The sequence below is a fragment of the Miniopterus schreibersii genome (assembly GCF_964146895.1).
Source record: "Miniopterus schreibersii genome assembly, chromosome: 1".
NCBI lineage: Eukaryota > Metazoa > Chordata > Mammalia > Chiroptera > Miniopteridae > Miniopterus > Miniopterus schreibersii.
Genome location: NC_138101.1, coordinates 63,013,553 through 63,035,780, shown reverse-complemented (window position 1 = coordinate 63,035,780; position 22,228 = coordinate 63,013,553). Strand labels below are relative to the sequence as shown.

Genomic DNA, 22,228 nt, shown 5'->3' with positions numbered 1-22,228 from the left:
AAAATAATAAAATTAAAGTAAAGGTGTGCTTAATATTGTTATTAAGCACTCTCAAATGTTTTGTGTTAGTGAGGGTTACACAAAGGAAATATATTTTTAGTTCTAGTATTACAGTTCTAAAATATAAAGCTCTCCATAGAAGAGTAGTAATTATAATAATATTGATAATGCTGATGGTCATGATGATGTAATATTTATTGAGTGTGAGGCCTTGTTCTCAGTGCTCTGCTCTATATTTTATTTCAACTTCATGCCCATTCTAGGGGGTGGTTATTGTTCTATATCCCCATTTTATATATTAGGAAACCGACATGTGCAGAAGTTGAATAACTCGCCCACACTCACTCAGTGGTGGAATCAAGGTTCTGACTCAGGCCCACTGGATTGGGGCTGTGCTCTTAACCACTGTATCATGACAGCCTCCTTAGGAATGAGCTTATGTGGCATCAGTACTAAAATATCCATGTAGTCATTTTTTTGGCCATGATAAACAACGTATGTTTCTAACAGCCTGGTCCATCTCGCAATACCAAATTCCCAGTGACAATTAGAGTGAATTAGGAGTGAGGAGGGGCTGGAGGGGGGAAGCTTCATTTCGAATTTTATATCCCCCTCAACACACCCACTATTTCCTCTCTTTCTTTCCTGCCTACTTAACATTTTCACTTCTCAGGTTTCCCTATAGTTTATGTGCAGTTCTGGAGAGTCATGGGGTCCCTGCGTGCCTGTCCCAGGACCTCGCACATAGTGGTGCTCAAATGACCACACTCATCGGGCAAACTTGATTTTTCATCTGCGTAAAGGGGAATCCGCACAGTTGAGAGCGAAGAATTTCTTTCTTTGTGATAAAATTTGTGACTGGGCATCGTTGCCTTTTATTTGATTTGTTAGGTATGGCAGGATTTCATGTTTGCCTGTGCCCTTTATCCAACTGATCGGGACTTCGTGGATTCCGTGAAAACAGAAGTTGCTTACCAGGTACGCTATCACCTTTCCAAGAAGAAGGAAAAGGCTTATGTTTTAGTTTTGCCTTTTGTTAAACTTCTCCACATTTCTTTTTGTTGTTCTCTTTACTAAATCTCATGAAAAATCACAGTCAGGTAATTGTCTTTTTAGATGATTCCACCCAGTCTCATGGCTTTATCACTTTATGACTCTCAGATTTATCCCTGGCCCTGGCTTCTCTGCTGAATTCCTGGTTCTTACATCCAGCTACCTGCTCGGTGTCTCTAATTGGAGGCTTAATAGGTATCCCAAATGTAACATGCCCAAACCAAACTTATATTACCTTCCCTGAACTTGCTTTTCCTGCAGTTTTCAATATTGGCAATGCCAGTCTGAATTTCTCAGGTCAAATATTTAAAGTGATTCTTAACTCCTTGATTTCTTTTGCATTCCACATATACAGACTTATGTTTATATTTGCAGATCTGTAAATGCAAGGAAGTGGTTATATCCGAGCTCCACCCATTGAAAAGGCCCAGAAACAATGAACAACCTAGTAATATTGAGCATCCTTATATTAAAATAATATTCCCATTAAAAGAAGGGCTTCTTAGAAAAGTGGCTGATTTCAGGTCTGGGACAGGAAATATACTAGATTATTATGGAATATTTTGACACACAGATAACAAGGAAGCTATCAAAGATATGCCAAAAGAACTTTGATGAGACTCTGACCAAACCAGAGTGGGACAATTTGAAGTTCAATAAGGATAAGAATGTCAGTGGATTGAAACCCATCAAGTGTGTTAAAATACCTCTAGTGGTGGTGTATTTGCATGGGAAACCTAGAGAAATGCAAGGAAGTGGTTACTGTAACACTCAAGATAGCAGTTATTTTGAAAGGAGGAAGGGACTGTGATTGGGAAGGGGCCTGTGAGGGCTTCTTGGGTGGTTGGTAAAATTTTTTTTCTTGGTGTGTGGGTGGTAGTTACAGACTGGGTTGACTTATAGTAATTCACCATGCCATAATTTCTTTTTCTTTATTTGTGTTTCATTTTTTTAAAAAGGTTTAAAAAATACAAATTGAATTATCCCTTGCTCAAAGCCCTCCGGATAAAGTGAAAGATCTGCAGCAGGCACTATCCTGTCTCTGCCTGCCTTTCCGCCGCATCAAGTACCATCTCCCCCTTGCTGTATGCCCCGGAGCACCATCCCATCACCTTCCCTTGTGGACCACTTCACTCATTCTCTTCTGGCCCCTCTTACCGTGCAAATGGCTTCCTCTGAGAAAAGCCTTCCTAAATCTGCAAATCTAGATGAGGTCATTTGCCCTTTGTGACACACATCACACTTTGAATTCCTTGTTCAGGTTTTGTCTCCTCTGTAAAGTTGCAATCTCCCTGAGGCCAGAACTTGTTCCCCTTTTTTCCACTCCCCGGCTGGATTATTCACAAGGTAGATAGATGGATGAATAAATGAATAACTTTAAAAGTTTTAATTATAGTTATGTAGGTTGTAAATAGTTCAGGTTTTTTTTTAATCTTTACCGGAGGATATGTTTTTCATTGATTTTTTTTAGAGAGAGAGGAAGTGGGGAAGAGAGAGAGAAACATCAGTGTAAGAGAGAAACATTGATTGGTTGCCTCCCATATGCACCTCCACTGGGGCTTGAACCCTCAACTTAGGTATGTGCCCTGACCAGGAATCAAACCTGCAACCTTTTGGTGTACCGGATGACACTCCAACCAACTGAGCCCCCTGGCCAGGACACAAACATTTCAGTTTTATCTTTACTTTTATTTCATATAGATAACTAAAATATGATATCTGTGTGCCTTCAATTCTTTTATGTATTATTAAAGAGGAGAACTTTCTATGCAGTTTGTGAACATTTTAAAGTGAAGCTTACCATGAAATTCTAGGCCAATTTGAAGGGTGTCACAGAGTCACTGAAGCTTTTTGGGCCTTCGGTGTTTGTATTTGTACTTTTATCAGTACCACAAACATGCCAGTCACTACTGGTAGCAGCCCTCACTTACCTGGGCATATGTAGAAGCAAATAAAGGAAATGCTGTTTAGAAGGCTGGTTTAGAAAACAACAGGATGTTAATTTTTTATTTATTTTTTAACTATATCTTTATTGATTTCAGAGAGAGGAAGGGAGAGGCAGAGAGAGAGATAGAAACACCAATGATGAGAGAGTCATTAATAGGCTGCCTCCTTCATGGCCCTCACCGGGGATCGATCCTGCAACCCCGGGCATGTGCCCTGACCAGGGATCGAACCTTGATCTCCTGTATCGTAGGTTGATGCTTAACTGCTGAGCCATGCCAGCCGGGCAGGATGTTAATTTTTTAAAAAGAGGTGTAGCTCTTTAATACACCCTTAATGCATCTCTATATCATGTATGAATTACTTAGCATCTTGAATGGAGACCACAGTGGAAACATCAACTGGGATCCATCACTGTAATCATCCATTACAGTGAAAGAGAAGCGGTAAATACGAATGAGGTTATATTGCTAAAACATGTTGCACAAGAATTTCTCTCAAAATTCTTTCTCTTGCCCGGCGGGGCGTGACTCAGCGGTTGAGCTTTGACCTAGGATCTAGGCGATCAGGGTTTGATTCCTGGTCAGGGCACATGCCCGGGTTGCGGGCTTGATCAATGACTTTCTCGTCATTGATGTTTCTATCTCTCTCTCCCTCTCCTTTCCTCTCTCTGAAATCGATAAAGATATATTTAAAAAAAAAAGAAATTCTTTCTCTTTCTCCCTCTGTTGTCCTCAAAGGTTTACTTGCCGTCTTCTATTGGGGTATATCTCCCAGTGTGTCAGAAGAACTAGATCTTTGCACTTTACATAGAGTCGGGCCACAGTGAGCCCAGGTCATGCAAACCTCAATTCTTAAGGCTGGCAGGGTTTTAGATAGATTCAGTAACTTACTCAGCCTTGTTGATTTCTTAGTACATGACGATACTTTTTTCAGGAGACATCCTCTTGATGCCCTAATCTTTTTTTTTCTTTAGCATATTCCAAGTACTTGTCTTTAACTTCCAGAGTACCTCTGGTACTCATTTGCTTTGTAAAACCCTCTCTAGTCCTTATGGGTTTTGACCTTGGTGGAGACTGTGTGGGAACCTTGATACCTCTTTCAGCCAAAGTGTTTGTTTTGCCTCATTTGTTTCTTCACACAAAGCTCCATCTTGCTCTTGAGACAACTAACCCTGTGATGTAATGTAATGTCTCCTGTATCCCGTATTTCTTAGAACTTTATTGTGGCGAGTCAGATAATGATGAAGTTGATTTATTTTTCTTGTATTATAAAAGGGATTATGTTTTCTTTAGTTTTTATATAGCAGAGAAGAGGAGCCCTATCTTATCAGTGCTTAGAAAACCTAGATAAAAAGAATCTCAGAGATTTCTTAAAATGTATTCCCACAGGTAAAGTTATTAGTCATTTTCTAATGAGTTTTCTGACACATAAAAATTTATATGCAGAAATTCAGTGGTTATCATTTTATGAATATTATAGCTCTGAGGTTTTTTTTATGTTGAACATTTGAAAATTTTTTTATGTTTTCTTAAATTTTAGGTCAGGAGACTGAAATCGCATCCTTCCATCATCGTATGGAGTGGGAATAATGAAAATGAAGCGGCGCTGATGATGAACTGGTACAGCATAGACGCCGTAGACCTGCCTACCTACAAGAAAGACTATGTGGAACTGTATGTGAAAAACATTCGAGAGATCGTCTTGGAAGTAAGTAATGGTTTTTAATGCAGTTGAATTTAAGAACCTTTAAATTTAAGAACCTTTAAATTTAAAAATGGATCAGTTTGAATATTGGTATAGTGTATTTTTATGCCCTTTATTTCAGGGCAACCTTCAACAAAATCATTTTAAAGCAGAGAAGTCCATTGCAATACTGCAGCCTGTGAAAGGATTCATGGGTTTTGGACTTCTTTAAGAATTAATATATCAGTGGGACTCCCACACATACACTGATACTGTGCTTACAATTGCAGTCACAGACACTTTGGAGTCCAACCATGGATCCCCAGTTGTTGCAAATCTGTATATTAAATGATGTATTGGTATGCCACTTTGTTACTTTTCTTTTTTTAAAATGTATTAAGATAGTGAATTCTGTGAATTAATTTCCTAATGATAACCTGGTCTTAGTATAAGCTTTATATAGTTAAAATGCTTTCTTCTTTTACTTTATGCCAGACTTAATTTGCTAATATTTTAATTAGAATTAAAAAAATTCACATTCATAAGTGAAATTGATCTCTGGGAAGAATTGTAAACTCAAATACTTAGAGGAGCCAAATTTGTTTTTAAAAATTGAGTAAAGTAGATGAGGCTCACAAAGAGAGTAGGTGCTGTGGTAATAGGAGAATGGATGTTGGGCCTCATAACATTTATATTCAGTAAGCCTCTTCCAGCAGCTTTTCCATACAAACAGCCAGTCTCAGCTTGTGATGCGGACTTTCCTAAAATCTCTAAAAGGTTCACAAACCCTTTGCAGCTACTGACCTTGGGGTGCCCTGTACCTTTGGCTAAATGGCTCCAGGTCCAGCACTAGTGGCAGCTGGCCTCAGTTAGAAGCTTAGCCTTTCCCAGGTGGCTCCATGCCTAGCACAGGTGGCAACCACTTGTAGATCACTTGGCTCATACAAGGTGGACCCAGGCTGGGCACAGGCAGTGGCTGACCTTGACCTGCACCAGAGTCACTCCTAAGAGGCCCCAAATCAACATACCTATGACCAGCTTCAGACCACACCAGAACACCACCCACCCACCTCTACAAATGACACACCCAAAGGGCAGATTCAGTAGTCATGATAGTCTAGCTAAAGCAAATTCTAGTTCGTGAAGTCAGCCCCTGCACAATAGTTCCTCCTCTGTAATCACAGCCATTTCTCACAACCAATAGACTGAGAATCTATTCTTCCCATTTACATACCAACATAAATCAAGGCTTAACTACAACTGGAGAGCACACACAACCCACACAAGGGACATCCCTGAAACACCTGGATTAGGTGACCAGGGAGACTGTACCACTGGGCCCCACAAGATACCTACTACATAAGGCCACTCTATCAAAACCAGGAGATGTAGCAGATATACCTAATGCACAGAAACAAATACAGTGAGACAGCTAAAATGAGGACACAAAGAAACATACCCCAAATGAAAGAAAAGGAGAAATCACCAAAGAAAGAACTAAATAAAATGGAGACAATCTACCAGATGCAGACTTTAAAACACTGGTTATAAGGATGCTCAATGAACTTAGGGGAAGAGTGGACAATCTCAGTGAGAACTTTAACAAAGAGATAGGAACCATAAAAATAGAGATAGAAAACATAAAAAAGAAACAGTCAGAACTTAAGAATAAAACAGCTGAAATAAAAAATACATTTGAGGGAATCAACACATTAGATGAAGCAGAAGATCGAATCAGAGATTTGGAAGATAAGGTAGCAGAAAGCAATCAATCAGAAGAGCAAAAAGAAAAATGAATTAAAAAAAATAGTTTAAGGGGCCTCTGGGTGAACATGAAGTGTACTAACATTTACATCATAGGGATACCAGAAGGAAAGACAGAGAGCAAGGGTGTGTAAACCTATTTGAAGAAATAATGACAGAAAACTTTCCTAACCTGGCAAAGGAAAAAGACACAAATCCAGGAAGCACATCTCAAACAAGGTGAACCCAAAGAGTCCCACACCAAGACACATCATAATTAAAATGGCAGAGGTTAAAGACAAAGAGGGAATCTTAAAAGCAGCAAGAAAAAAGCAATTAGTTACCTACAAGGGAGCTCCCATAAGACTGTTAGCTGATTTCTCAACAGAAACTTTGCAGGTCAGAAAAGATTGGCATGACATATTCTAAGTATTGAAAAGCAAGTACCTATAACCAAGATCACTCTACCTAGCAAAGCTATCATTTATAGTCAAAGGACAGATAAAGAGTGTCCCAGACAAGAAAAAGCTAAAGGAGTTTATTACCACCAAACCAGTGTTACATGAATTGTTAAAAGGTCTTTGTTAAGAAGAAGAAGAAGAAAAAAGATCAAAATATGAATAATAAAATGGCAATAACTACATACCTATCAATAATTACTTTAAATGTAAATGGATTAAGTGCTTCAATCAAAAACATAGGGTGGCTGAATAGATAAGAAAATAAGACTCACATATATGCTGTCTACCCACTTCAGATGGAAAGACACACAGACTGAAAGTAAAGGGATGGAAAAAGATATTTCATGCAAATGCAAATAAGACAGATGCTGAGGTAGCAATACGTACATCAGAAAAAATAGACTTTAAAGCAAAATCTATAGCCCAGCTGGCGTGGCCCAGTGGTTGAGCATCGACTTATGATCCAGGAGATTGTGGTTTGATTTCTGGTCAGGGAACATGCCTGGGTTTCAGGCTTGATCCCCAGTAGATGGTGTGCAGAAAGCAGCCGATCAATGACTCTGTCATCATTGATGCTTCTATCTCTCTTTCTCCCTCTCCCTTCCTCTCTCTGAAACCAATAAAGACATATTTTCAAAAAATAATAAATTAATTAAAAAACAAAAAACAAAGGCTAATTTAACAAGAGACAAAGAAAGATCCAGTAATCCCATTTCTGGGTATTTATCCAAAGAAACTCAAAACGCTAAATAAAAAATACAATACACCCCTATGTTTAATGCAGCATTATTTACAATAGCCAAGATATGGAAGCAACCTAAGTGTCCATTGATAGACAAATAAATAAAGAAGATGTGGTATGTATGTACAATGGAATATTACTCATCCATAAAAAGAGTAAAATCTTGCTATTTGTGACAAATTGGATGGTCCTAGAGGGTATCATGCTAAGTGAAGTAAGTCAGACAGAGAAAGACAAATATGTCATTTTACTTATATGTGGCATCTAAAATACAAAATAAATAAACAAACAAAAAAACCAGACTCATCAATACAGAGAAGATTTCGATGGTTGCTAGATGGGAGGGGGTTGAGGAGATGAATAAAAAGGGGAAGGGATTAAGATATGCAAATTTCCAGTTATAAAAACAGCCATGGGTATGTAAAGTACAACGTAGGGAATACAGTCAATAATATTATAATAACTACTATGGTGTCAGATGGGTATTTGACTTATTTGAGTGATCACTTCATAAGTTATATAAATATCTAATCACTGTGTGGTACATCTGAAACTAATATAATACTGTATATCAATTGTAATTGAAGCAGAAAAAATATTTAAAAAATTTTGTAAGTAAGTGCTAAAGTAGAATTTGCTATATATAACATATGAATGTGTTGGCATGTGATATAAGGGGCAAATATAGAGGAAAGAGCTGGTTCCCAACTCCACTTAGGGTGGTTCTCTTTGCACCACTCTTTGTTTCATAGGCATAGCATATTGTATTTACTACAGGCAAACATATGTTAATACAAATGGCTTCTTTTTTTTTTTTTTTTCTGGAAGGAAGCAGCATTTTTGTTTGTTTTGAAGTAATGTCTTCAAAAATTTAACTTTTTGGCTCAGCGGTTGGGCGTCGACCTAGGATCCAGGCAATCGGGGTTTGATTCCCGTTCAGGGCACATGCCTGGGTTGCGGGTTAGATAGTTGATCAATGACTCTCTCATCATTGATGTTTCTATCTCTCTCTCTCTCCCTCTCCTTTCCTCTCTCTGAAATCAATAAAGGTATACTTTTTAAAAAATTAACTTTTAAAGACTTTAATGTTTAACACGTGATGTAATGATCTGATTGTATTTACAATTTTAATTGGTAATTAGATGTTTTAAGTATTTGGCTATATCCTGAAGCATTTGAAATGGGATATATTTAAAAGAATACTGTGTGATTTTGCCCAAATTTGCCCAGCTGATGGCACTATTCTATTTATGTGAAGAAACTTCAGTGAGAATATCTGAAAAAATAGGTTTAAATTTTTAGCTTATCTGACATGCTAAGTCATATGTCATGAAGAATTTTTCTATTCACAAAATGTGGTAGTTTAAGCTTTAATTAATATTTATAGAACATTTATTTTATAGTCTTTTAAATCACAGTATTAGTATTTTTCATATCTGATGGATTTAAGAAATGGATTTTCATATCTGAGGATTTTCATTTCATAGCTTAATTATTAAGTGGTCATGACTCCAAGTCCTTACTGGGCCAGTAAATGTCTGTGTAATCTTGGGCAAGTTACTTAATCTCTACTTTCTTATCTATAAAACAATAGGGGCTAATTCTTAAGAGTTGTTATGTGGATTAAGTGAGATAATGAATGGAAGGTGCATTACTGGATTCTGGCACATAGTAGACTTTTAATTAATGCTAGTCAGCATTATCATTCTTTGTTGGTTTTACTAAACAAGCTGGGTCTTCAGATAGTTACAAACCTTAATCTCTAATGTTAACATTACATTCTTGAACTTAAAAAATTAGCTTCATCCTAATGAGTTTGGCTCAGTGGTTAGAGTCAGTCTGTGGACCGAAGGGGGCTGGGTTTGATTCCAGCCAAGGGCACGTACTGGGTTGCAGGCTCGGCCCCCAGTTGGGGTGTGAATGGGAGGCAACCACTCAATGTGTCTCTCTCACATTGATGTCTCTTTCTTTCTCTCTCTCTCTCTCTCCTCCCCTTCCACTCTCTCTGAGAAAGCAATGGAAAAAATATCCTCAGGTGAGGATTAAAAAAAATTAGCTTCTATGGTGCCACTGCATCTCCATATTTGAAGTGGGAATGTGATGCCTTTTTCATAAGTGATCTATATATTTTAAAATGATTATCTGAGCAATAATGGATGTTTGCCAATTTCTTTGAAGATGGGCAAGATTAAGTCTATGTAATCATTACTGTTGTTATTTCTATGAAAGCATAAGGCATTTAAGAAAAAGGACCATGAATGGATCTATCCACACATTAATTGTAATAATTAGTTTCTTATTGTACATCATGCTTTTAAAAAATAGCCATTCTCAACTTAACAAGGAGGTAAAAGATCTGTACTCAGAACACTAGAACATTGAAAAAAGAGATAGAAGAAGATATAAACAAGTGGAAGAATATACTGTGTTCATGGATTGGTAGAATTAATATCATTAAAATATCCATACTACCCAAAGCAATCTATAGATTCAATGCAGTCCCTATTAAAATACCAACAGCATATTTCACAGATCTAGAACAAATACTACAAAAATTTACATGGAACCAAAAAAGACCTTGAATAGCCACAGCCATCTTGAGAAAGAAGAACAAAGTTGGAGGGATCATAGTACTGGATATCAAGCTATACTACAAAGCCACTGTAATTAAAACAACCTGTTACTGGCACAAGAACAGGCATATATATATCAATGGAACAGAACAGAGAATCCAGAAATTGACCCAAGCTATTATGTTCAATTAATATTTGACAAAGGAGGCAAGAACATACAATGGAGTAAAGACAGTCTTTTCAATAAATGGTGTTGGGATAAATGGACAAGTACATGCAAAAAAATGAAACTAGACCATCACCTTACACAAGAACAAACTCAAAATGGATAAAAGTCTTAAGTGTAAGATGTGAAACCATAAAAATCCTAGAAGAAAACGTAGGCCACAAAATATCAGACATCTCACATAGCAGAATTTTCACTCATACAATGCCTAGAGCAAGAGAAACAAAGGAAAAAATAAACAAATGAGATTACATCAAGATAAAAAGCTTCTGCACAGCCAAAGAAACCAGCATCAAATTGCAAAGGGAAACCATTTGTATGGAAGAACATATTTGTCAATGATACATCTGATAAGGGGTTAATTTCCAAAATATATAAAGAACTCATACCACTCAACAAAAGACAAACAATTCAGTTAAAAAATGAGCAAAGGACCAGAATAGACACCTCTCCAAAGAGGACATACAGGTGACAAAGAGACATATGAAAAAATGGTCAACATTGCTAATCATCGGAAAGATGCAAATTAAAACCACAATTAGGTATCATTTCACACCTGTAAGAATGGCTACCATCAACAAATCAACAAACAAATGCTGGTGAAGATGTGGAGAAAAGGGAACCCTAGTACACTGCTGGCGGGAATTCAGACTGGCGTATCCACTTTGGAAAACAGTATGGAGGTTCCTCAAAAAATTAAAAACTGACCTGCCATTTGACCCAGTGATATCACTTCTAGGATATATCTTAACAAAGCCAAAACACTAATCAGAATTTCTGCACCCCTGTGTTCATAGCAATACAATTTACAATAGCTAAGATCTGGAAACAGCCCAAGTGCCCATCAGTAGATAAATGGATAAAATGCTGTCGTGCATTTATACCATGGAATACTATGCAGATGTAAAAAAGAAGGATCTCTCACCGTTTGAGACAGCATGGAGGGACCTGGAGAGTATTATGCTAAGTGAAATAAGCCAGTCAGAGAAAGACAAGTATCACATGATCTCACTCATATGTGTAATCTAATGAACAGAATAAACTGACGATCAAAATAGATCCAGAAACATAGAAGCGTGAAACAGACGAATCTCAGAGGGAAGGCAGGGGGTGGGTGTGGGTGGGGAGAGATTAACCAAAGATTTTATATGCATATATGCATAACCCATGGACACAGATAATAGTGTGGTGAAGTCTTGGGAGAGGAGTGGGTGGGGGGTAGGGGGATCAATGGGGAAAAAGGGGGACATTTGTAATACTTTGAACAATAAAGATAAATGAAAAGAAAAAGACATTTTTTTGGTTTATGTTATGGTATCTCTTGGTCTGAATAAACATTTAAGGTCATGACCTCTTAGAAAGTGGTCATCTGTGAGAAAGACTAAAAATCAGGCCTCAAGGGGAGATGATACAAAAATGGAAAGAAATCATAGTGCTGCATCATTAGGGGTGAATATTTTTAGGGAGAGACTCATTAGTAATTTTACTGACTAGCTCATCTTAGCAAATTGTTCAAGAATCCAAAGAAATGGAGGGAAATCAATCAAGCTTGGTTGATTAAGGCCAATTGATTGACCTCCAATTTTATTTCAAAGCCATTATAACAGAATATTGTTTAAAATGTAAGAGCACCTACAATCTTACCATGCATTTTAACGTTTTAAATTCAACCAACATCTGCTGTGTACCTATCAGTAGGAGCATTTGCAGTGCTGTGGGGAAACTGTTTTTCTCCTGGGGCTTACAGTCTGCTCTCAGGGGAAGCACGGGAAGATATACTGGGTAGGGTGAAAGAAGTGCTATGAAATAGGCAGTTCCAGAATGGTGGGAAGAACCATTCTTTTTAAATGGAAGGATCTAGGAAGGCTTTTAAGTAAAAGGTGACATTCAAACCAAGCCTTAAAGGTGGAGTAGAATTTGAGGCAAAGAATTATTCAGTAGGTAAGTGTTTTAGGCCATAAAGGTCAAAGTTTGTGAAAGTATGTAGGAAGCAGCAAGCAGTGCCCAGCACTTGAAGCAAGGGACTCCTGATTTGGTGTTGGAAAGTCAAAGATGGAATAGGCGGCTTGGAAACAAGTCTTAAAGGGACTTTGAATGTTGTGGAGTTGGACTTTATTTGGTTGACAGGAGGAAGCTATTGGACATTTGAGGGAGGGGAGGAACTTCATCTGATCCATTCTGGAAGGTACCTTTACTAGCAAAGAGTTAAGGAGGTGAGAGATTCTAGGTGAGGAAACCAGTTATAAAAACTAGGAATTTCAAGTTATTGAGAATAATGGATGTCAGATATTGATATATTAATTATGATCATTATATTTATTATAATTCATATTATTATTAGATAGTAATGGCATAAGTGCTTTATAGAATTTTTAATTTAACTTTTACAACTACCCTGGAATGTAAGTAATATAATCTTTATTTGAGAGGTGAAGGCATTGGAGGGTTACAAAAATTAATTGTTCAGGTTATATTGGTTATAGGTAGTAGAGTGGGGCTGGAAATGATGGAAAAAGTGGAGTGATAGAAAAAATATTTGAATTCAGAGTGACTGAATGTGGGAGGTAAAAGAGAGAGAGGGAGAAATTGAAGTTGGCTCTTACTTGGGTACCCTTAGTGAAGGTCGGAAGCACAGTCAAATAAGTTTGTGAATAAAAGTAAGGAATTCTGCTTTGAAAGGTTGGATTTCAGATGGTGGCAGGACAAGCCAGTGGGAAGTGTGGAGCTGGTTATTGGGAGTGGAGTGTGGAGGTGAAGTAGTCTGGGAGTAATCTGAACATTAGTGAGAGGGGGTACCTTGGGAGAGGATACAGACTAAGAGAGGCTGAAGAGAGAGCTCCATCTATCTGAGACGGAGAGGGGCGCTGGGGAAGGAAGAATCGAAAAGATCTGGGAGAACCATGTAGTGAAGGAGCCCCTGGAGTTGAGAGAACTTCAGAAATAATGGGTGGTAAATATAGGGTGTCTCCCCAAAATGTATACACACACTTTGAATAATTATAAAGGCAGTGTTTATTAAAATACATTTTATTTTCAAAATTGAGCTATCAACTGTTAAAGTGTATATACATTTTGGGGTGGGGGGGGGACACCCTGTAGGTCATTTACTGCACACCAAAGAGGGAGGAATGTGGGATTTTTGCTTTATTTGGCAAGTAGAAGACAATGGGTAGTTTTTGAAAAAAACAAACAAAACCGAAAATAATTTTAGTGAAGTGGAATGATCAGAACTTAATGTCAGGGGCTGAGGAGTGAGTGGGTGGTAAAGAAATCTGCTAGACTGCAGGGGACAAAGGGATTTCTTCATCAGGGTGAGAGGAGTCTTTAGGCTGAGGGAACAGGGCAGTAGACAGATTTTTTTTTGAGTGAAGGATAATTTATTGGCTGCAGTTCTAGAGTAAAATAAAAAGATGATCAGAATACAGACAGAGTCTGGCAAATAAAAGAAGTAGGTTTTTGTTTGTTTGTTTGGTTTTCTATGACAGAAGAGAAACAAGAAAAAATGGATGGATCTACCAAAAAAGTGAAACCTAATGGAGAAAGCTATTTTCTGATCTATTTCTCTGGGAGGCCTCACTGGTCTTCTATAATAAGTTTTATATTTCCAAAGAGCCCTGTATTTTTCCTTCAAAACACTCATCACCCTTTCCACACTTGTTCAGCATCTGGTTTCACCACCAGATTTCAATCTACTCTTTTAAGAGGTCAGCCAGATGTCTGTTTTGTTCCCTGCGGAGCCTCCCGTACATAGAAGGAGCTGCATGCCTGGCGCAGAGCCAGGGCTCCAGAGATTTGATGTATTAATACTGGACAACATCACAGGTTTTCTCTGTTTTTTCAGTGCTGCAAAATGCCTGACACACAATGAACACTTGGCACATACTCACTAAATGAACGATTCTTCTCAGTGCAATAGGAAGTGAGTTCATCTCTTCAGATGATAACTAAAACATTTAGTTTTACCTGTGTGCTGGGCACTACATTAAGTACGGATACGTTGGCTGCTATAGCAGATAAACCACAGAGTTACACTGGTTCACGTAATAAAAGTTTCTTACTCACTAAATCTACAAAATGTCTGCTCCTGATCGACAAGCAGCTCTCCTCCTTTCAGAGACATAGTCTCCTTCCATCTTCTAGTCCTGCCATCTCCCAGGCTCCTGGCCCCAGAGGTACAGAGAGCTGAGGAAACCACTTACTAAGGGCAACTATAGATTATGGAAATGGGAACATGAATTTCGGTGGACACTTAGCCACCTCTTCTACACATAAGTTCCTTACCACTTACGATAGCCCTATGAAGGAGGTACTGTTATCCCCATTTTACAGATAAGGTAACTGAGGCTTACACCCGTCCAAAAACAATAAGGTTTTGATTTGGGATTTAAACTTAGGTCTATCTGACTCCATAGCCTCTAGACTGGTGTTTCTCAAGTGGAGGCGATTCTGTCCCCAAGGGACAAGGGGACATTTGATAATTTTTGGGGGCCGGGATGGGAGTTACTACTGGCACCTCGTGGGTAGAGGCCAGGAATGCTACTAAACATCCTAGAATGCATAGGACACCCCAATGCTCAACATACACACAAAACAAAAAATTATCAGGCCCCAAATGTCAGCAGTGCCAAGGTGAGGTATTCTGCACTGGACTGTACATTACTCACCGTGGTAGAAGGTAAGGTCGCTGCAAGACATGATTGAACAAGATTAGGAGCAGCTGCTGTGAGGAATAAGGGAGCTGTTTGTTATGAAAGGATGGAAAGGACTGGTGACAGCAGGGAGGTGCTGGTGGTTGTTTAATGTGGAGGAAGGCGAATGGTTCTATTATTTTTTCTGTTGGCTACTTGGCATTTCCGGATCGTGATAGTATTTTTGAAGAAATAAGTTGTCTGTACTTTATCTTTGAAACCATTTTGTTTCTGGACTCAGGGAGACAAGACTCGTCCTTTTATCACATCCAGTCCTACAAATGGGGACGAATCCATTGCAGAAGGCTGGCTCTCTTCCTACCCGTATGACAATCATTTTGGTGATGTACATTTTTATGACTACCTCAGTGATTGCTGGGATTGGAAAATTTTCCCAAAAGCTCGATTTGCATCTGAATATGGATATCAGTCCTGGCCTTCCTTCACTACATTAGAAAAGGTAAGTTATCTTTGATTTCCCAGAGATTCAGAATGGTGGCCTTTGGGCATATGTCACTTCTTCAATAGTGGTTCAGAAAACCAAATGAAATCTACTTATTTTAAATTATTTTTTTGGAAGAAGATGAGAAGAAATAGCTTTATTTTCTTTAACTGTTGGGGAGCTGAGCTAAACTTTTGTAGTCATCATTTTGGGGATCATAACTTTTCTATATTGCTTTTAATTATGTTCCTTCAGGAGCATTTAAAAAAATAAATGGGAGTCTGTGGCTCCTTAAGCCTGATTTATTATTACACATGAAAATAACTGTCACTTGCTATTTTCTGTATATCCTACAACTTCTTAAAAAATTATTTGCAGATATTCAGAATTGGATAGTTTACTACAGTAAGAGAAATGAATGTGATAAACAAGTCTTTGTCTAATGTTATCACGTCGTATTATTCATTTCTTTTCTCTCCTCTTTCATTTCCTCTTCTTCCTCCTTTCTCTTCATGTTGGTGTATTTGATTTTCAGTATGGCATTTCACTTTCTCCGTTCCTGATGATTCAGTTTCATAGGTGGATTCAGTTTTAGAGTTCTTTGCGTTCTTTTTAAAATAGCTTTAGTGAGATATAATTCACTGATCATATAGGGCACCCATTTAATGTATGCAGTTTAATAGTTTTCAGGATATTCTCAGAGTAGTGCAGCCATCAACATGATCTAATTTTAGAACATTTTCATCACCCCCAAAGAAACCTGTACCCATTAGCAGTCACTCTTCACTCTGTCATTCCCATCAGCTCTAGGCACCACTAATCTCCTTTGCATTTCTATGTATTTGCTTGTTCTGCATATTTCATATCATTGGAATAATAAAATGTGTGATCATTTGAGACTGACTTTTTTCACTCAGAATAAATTATTCAGGGTCCACCTATGTTGTATTATTTATTAGTATGTTGCTCTTTTTTATCGCTGAATAATATTCCATTGTGTGGATATACCACATTTTGTTTGTCCATTTATCATTTGATATATCTTTGTGTTATTCCTACTTTTTGGCTATTATGAATAATGCTGCTATGAACATTTGTATACCTGTTTTTATGTGAACATCTATTAAGTTATGCCTAGGAGTGGAATTGCTGGGTCATATGGTAACTCTGTGTTTAACATTCCAAGGGATTACCAAAGTGTTTTCCAAGTGGCTCCATCATTTTACATTTCCACTAACAATGTATGAGGGTTTCAGTTTCTTTACATTCTTGCTAATACTTGTTATTTTCCATTTCCTTTTTTTTTTTTTTTGCATTTCCCTGGACATTTATATTTACAGGAAATTTGTATTTCTTTGGCTATCATGTTGATCATGTTTTCATGGGCTTGGTGTTCATTTATATATCTTCCTTGGAGAAATATATATTCAAATCTTTTGCCCATTTTTTTAATTGGGTTGTAAGATATACATATTCTGTATATATTCTTTATCAGATATATGATTTGTGGATATTTTGTTGCAGTTTGTGAGTTGTCTTTCTTCTTACTTGATGGTAACATTGAAAGCACAAACATTTTTTAATTTTGATGAAATCCTATTTATCAATCTTCTCTTTTATCTTTTGTGCTTTTGGTATTGTATCTAGGAAATTATTGCCTAACCTAGATCACAAAGGTTTACTCCAGTGTTGTTTTCGAGTTTCAGCTTTTAAATTTAGGTCTGTGATTTATTATTCTGTATGGTGTGAGGTAGGTGCCCAGGTTCCTTCTTTTGCATGTGAATAGCCAATTGACCCAACACTATTTATTGAAACATCATTCCTTCCCTCACTGAATTCTCTTCACCTATTTGTTGAGAATCAATTTACTACAAATGTTAAGATTTATTTTTGGATTTTCAATTTTGTTCCATTGGTTTGTGTGTCTATTTTATGTCAGTATGCACTGTCATGATTACTGTAGCTTTGTAGTAAGTTTTGAAAGCAGAAAGTATGAGTCTACCAGCTTTGTTCTTTCCAGATTGTTTTGACTGTTCTGGGTGTTTTGCATGTCCATATGAATTTTAGGATCACTTTGCCAGTTTCTGTAAAAAAGCCAGCGGGAGTTTGATAGGGATTGTGTTGAATCTGTAGATCTGTTTGCAAAGTATTGCCCTCGTAACAATATTGTCTTCTGATTCCTGAACAGGTGATGTCTTCTTTAATTTTGTAGTTCTTAGTGTACTAGTCTTATACTTCTTTAGCTAAATTTATTCCTAAATATTTTATTCTTTTTTGGTGCTATTGTAAATGAAATTGTTTTCTTAATTTTATTTTCAGATTGTTCATTACTAGTGTTATAAAGATACAATTGATTTTTTTTTTGGTAAATTGAACTTATGTTCTGCAACCTTGCAGAACTCATTTATTAGCCCTAATAGTTTTTTTTTTCCTAAAATTTTTTAGGGATTTCTATATAAAAAAACCATGTCATCTGCAGATAGAAGTTGTTGTATTTCTTCCTTTTCAATCTGGATGCCTTTTATTTACTTTTCTTGCCTAATTGCTCTGACTAGGACCTCCAGTACAATGTATAATAGAAGTGGTAAGATCAGACATCCTTGTCTCATTCCTTTCCTTAGGGAGAAAGCTTTCAGTCTTTTACTATTTAGTGTGATGTTAACTGTAGGTTTTTCATAGATCCCCTTTGTCAAGCTGAGGCAGTTTCCTTTTATTCCTAGTTTGTTGAGTGTTTATATCAAAAAGGGTGTTGGATTTTGTCTAGTGCTTTTTGTTCATCTATTGAAATGATCATGTAGTTCTTGGCCCCCCTCTCCCATCACTTGTGTAAAGTAACCACAAAGTTTTAAGATAATTTCAAAACCTTTCTCAATTTCACCACCTGAACACAACTATACCTACTTCTACATATCAAAGTGATGTTGTATTTTTAGCTTTAATAATAATAAGTTTAGTGTTGCCCCTTAGCTGTTTTTTTTATTACTTTCATGTTGGGGGACTGATCTTTTGGGAATACTATTATTTCAAATGAAGGAGGGTGAAGTTCAGTATCTTAGGCAGGAACAAGTGTTGAGAATGGGAATGAAGGAATGAAAGAAGCAAAAATATTTACTGAGCAGATGCTCTGTACCAGGTACACATTATTTTATTTAATAGTAATCCCCCCTCTTCCACTTTGACTGAGGCCCAGGAGGAAACCAAGGCAGTGGAGACTTGAGAGTTCTCTCACTCTGTCCCTAGGTAGTGAGTAATATATCTGGATTCAAACTTACTATTAAACCCCAAAGCTGATCACTTTCTTTTTACTACATTTCAGAAAGGTGAGTTTTAGAAATTGCTAAACCTTTTTCTTAAATGTATAAGCATTTCTACTCACCTCCTGAAAAGAATGGAATTGACATGTTTTTCTGATATGTCTGATGGTGTCCAGAGAAACTCAACACTATGTACATATTTATTTTTTTAAATATGCTTTTACCATTTTTAGAGACAGAGGGAAAAGGCGGGGGGGGGGGGGGAGAGGGGGGAGAGAGAGAGAGAGAGAGAGAGAGAGAGAAACATCGATTGACTGTCTCCAGCATGCACTCTAAGCAGGGATTGAGCCCCCAACCCTGACTGGGAATTGAACTGATGACCTTTTGGTGCATGGACAATGTTTAACCAATTGAGCCACACTGGCCATGGAAACATATATTTTAAAATAGGGAAAGATGAAGAGAAGTTCTGTTCATTATGAACCCTTTATTTAATCATTGCCTCTTTTCAGACAACATTGCTTAATTGAGAATTTGAATAGATAATTGTGAAGATAAAAGAAACCAAAAAAATAACTTTACATAATAATTTGGCTGTTTCATTTAGAGCTTTTCTGGTGTATTCAACAAAAATGCCTCTCTCTAGTTTGGGATACATTACTTCTTTGTAAAATAATATTTTCAACAGGCAGTCATCAATATTGCACAGTGATTAAAAGCTGGGGCTTTGGAATAAACAGATCTAGATTTGAATCTTAGCACTGCCCCACACGGGCTATATTACCTTGGACAAATTATTTAATTGTTTGAGTTTCAGTGTTCTCATTGGTAAATTGAGGTTAATAGTAGTAAATAACCTCTTACGAGTGTGTGTGTGTGTATGTGCATATGATAGTGTGTATAGATTAAGTTAGTTAATACATTGAAGCCTTAGCACAATTCTTTTAAAAAAAATTTATGTTTATTGTTGAAAGTATTACAGATGCCCCCCTTTTTCCTCACTGACCCCCTCCACCCCGCTCCCACCCCCCCACCTTAGCATAGTTCTTGACACAGTGAGAGTCCATAAAATGTAAGCTATTGCTACTATTCATCAAGGCCATTCTGCCCATATAATTTGTATTATAGTTTTGTTTTCTTCAGATACATCTAAGTTTAAAGAACTAGAGGCTGAGACTAGATTGCACAAGTTAGTTTTGGATCTTGGCCAAAGTACTTAACCTTTCTGTGCTTGGTTTTCTAATCTGTAAAATAGTGTGATAATAGTGCCTACTTATATGGTTGTTATGAGGATTAAAATGAGTTAATATTCTTAAAGCAATTAGAACCTTACCTGGCACTCTCTAATTCCTTCTGGTAACATTGTCATAGCTGAAATTTATAAGACTTCCGAACCACAGCTATCAGAAGGTAGAAAGTTTCCCATGTAACAAAGGTTTAGGTTTACTGGTTATGGGATACATTCAGATTATTACCAATGAGAGAGAAAGCTGAGACACCCAGAGGTGTGTTTCAGACTTTAGAAAGGAAGACTCATTAAAAAGAGGAAGATTATTGGTAAAGATGTGCATCTCAGATGTATACAGATGACTGTAATACTAATACCTCTATTTTAAATAAATAACAGGCGTAATTCATGTTCTCTAAACTGTCTGGTGGTAACAGTTTAAAAAAATTATATAATTTGGAAAAACTTCCACATTAAATGTGGCTATTCGACAACCCCCCCCCCAAAAAAAGAAAACAAACCCAAAAAAACTTCCACAAAAATCCTTGTTTGGTATAAATAAGTGCCTAGAGAATAACTGTTTCCTTTTAAGGTGATTGGTCTGTGCATGCATTAGTGGGAATTATAAGTCATATTTTATGAATAGGAATTAAACTTTTTAATTTTTAGGGGTTTTTGAGGGTGGGTGGAATATGTTTTTTTAAACTGTGTAAGTTGGATTAAAATTCTGATATTTTCAAATGTAGTCTGCAGTTATCTTATATCTTTATCAAGTGCTAGCAGTGCATTAATTCATAGGCCTAGAGGCCAGAATTATTGCTTTTTCTTTTTCTGTAAAAAGACACTAATGTGTTTTTTTGTTTTTGTTTTTTACTTTGACCTAATAATAGCTTATCAAAGGGATAAAAGAAAGATCCTGAAGTTGTGTCTGACTGGAAAAAAAAAAAAAAAGAAAAGATCTATTTTAGGGAAAAGGAGTATCACTTTTGGTTTGTGTCTTCAACTATATAAAAATTAAACATTTCACGTATATTTAGTAATCACTGAGAAACAAATGAGCAGGTGCTAAAGCATTTACCATGTTAATAGTGATATTTTATTCCTGTTAAAGAATTGACAGTTTTAGCAAAATGTTGATTTCAGTCCATTATTCAGTTTTGACAACTTACTTACTCTAAGTAGATAAGATGACATTTAAAAATACATATAACTAACCCTGGCCAGTGTGACTCAGTTGGTTGGAGCATCGTCCCGTGTACTGAAAGGTTTTTGGTTCCATTCCCAGTCAGGGCACGTGCCCAGGTTGGGGGCTCGACCCTGGTCAGGGCCCGTGCAGGAAGCAGCCGATCGATGTTTCTTTCTCGCATCGATGTTTCTCTCTCTCTCTGTCTCTCTTTCTCTTTCTCTCTCTCTCTAAAATTAATAAAAATATAATCCTCATGTGAGGATTAACATTTAAAAAAAATACACATAACTAATGTTTAAAAAAGGAATAATATTTTGATAAGACTAGATTTTTAATGGAAATATCAAATTGTAATTTTCTACATTTGAGTAAGGGGAGGTATAGGTGCCAAATCCTGGTTTTGTGGTTTGACTTTGCACGAGGCTGATCTTTCACCAACAATAAGTGTGATGGCAAGAACATCTGTGAAATGATTCTAGTGTGTAGAGAACTTTTCAAGTTTGTCAGAAATGTGTAGAAAAGTATTTTTACTCCTAATTTCCCAATTTGCACCTCTTATCCTTTACTCAAAAGGTTTCATCTAGAGAGGACTGGTCTTACGAAAGCAGATTTTCATATCATCGACAACATCATGAAAACGGTAACAGTGAAATGCTTTATCAGGCTGGACTTCATTTCAAACTCCCGCAAAGCACAGATCCGTTACGCGCGTTCAAAGATACCATTTACCTTACCCAGGTAAGGCATTTTCATTTGGAGTTCAAAAGGTTCCTGAAGTTAACATAAGAGATCACCTAAGTTTTGTAAACCTTATGTGGCGAAACTATTTTTCATTTTACTGATTAAGGACTTTATCTTCTTTAAAATAGATATATGATGACATGTAAGACTTGAAATAAATAATTTTTGCCATTTGTCTCTCTTACAAGAATAGCTTAGAAATTCTACAAAAAAGTTGTGCTTAAAATGTTCTCCAGCTCAAGACTGCTATAATGTTCCAGT

The 22,228-nt window shown here is 37.0% G+C and overlaps 1 protein-coding gene across 3 annotated transcripts in view; it reads left to right on the top strand.

Annotated features, from left to right (window-relative positions):
* The window catches only part of MANBA (mannosidase beta), a 116,109-nt gene that overhangs the window by 47,769 nt on the left and 46,112 nt on the right, over window positions 1–22,228 (top strand). For all 3 annotated transcript variants that reach the window (XR_013997459.1, XR_013997460.1, XM_081116971.1), the window contains exons 10-13: window positions 892–978; window positions 4,540–4,707; window positions 15,358–15,576; window positions 21,800–21,964. Coding sequence is in view for 1 of the 3 variants with exons in the window: in XM_081116971.1 (XP_080973097.1) it covers window positions 892–978; window positions 4,540–4,707; window positions 15,358–15,576; window positions 21,800–21,964 (639 nt within the window). In the remaining 2 variants the exon portion in view is untranslated. The remainder of the gene's footprint in view (window positions 1–891; window positions 979–4,539; window positions 4,708–15,357; window positions 15,577–21,799; window positions 21,965–22,228) is intronic.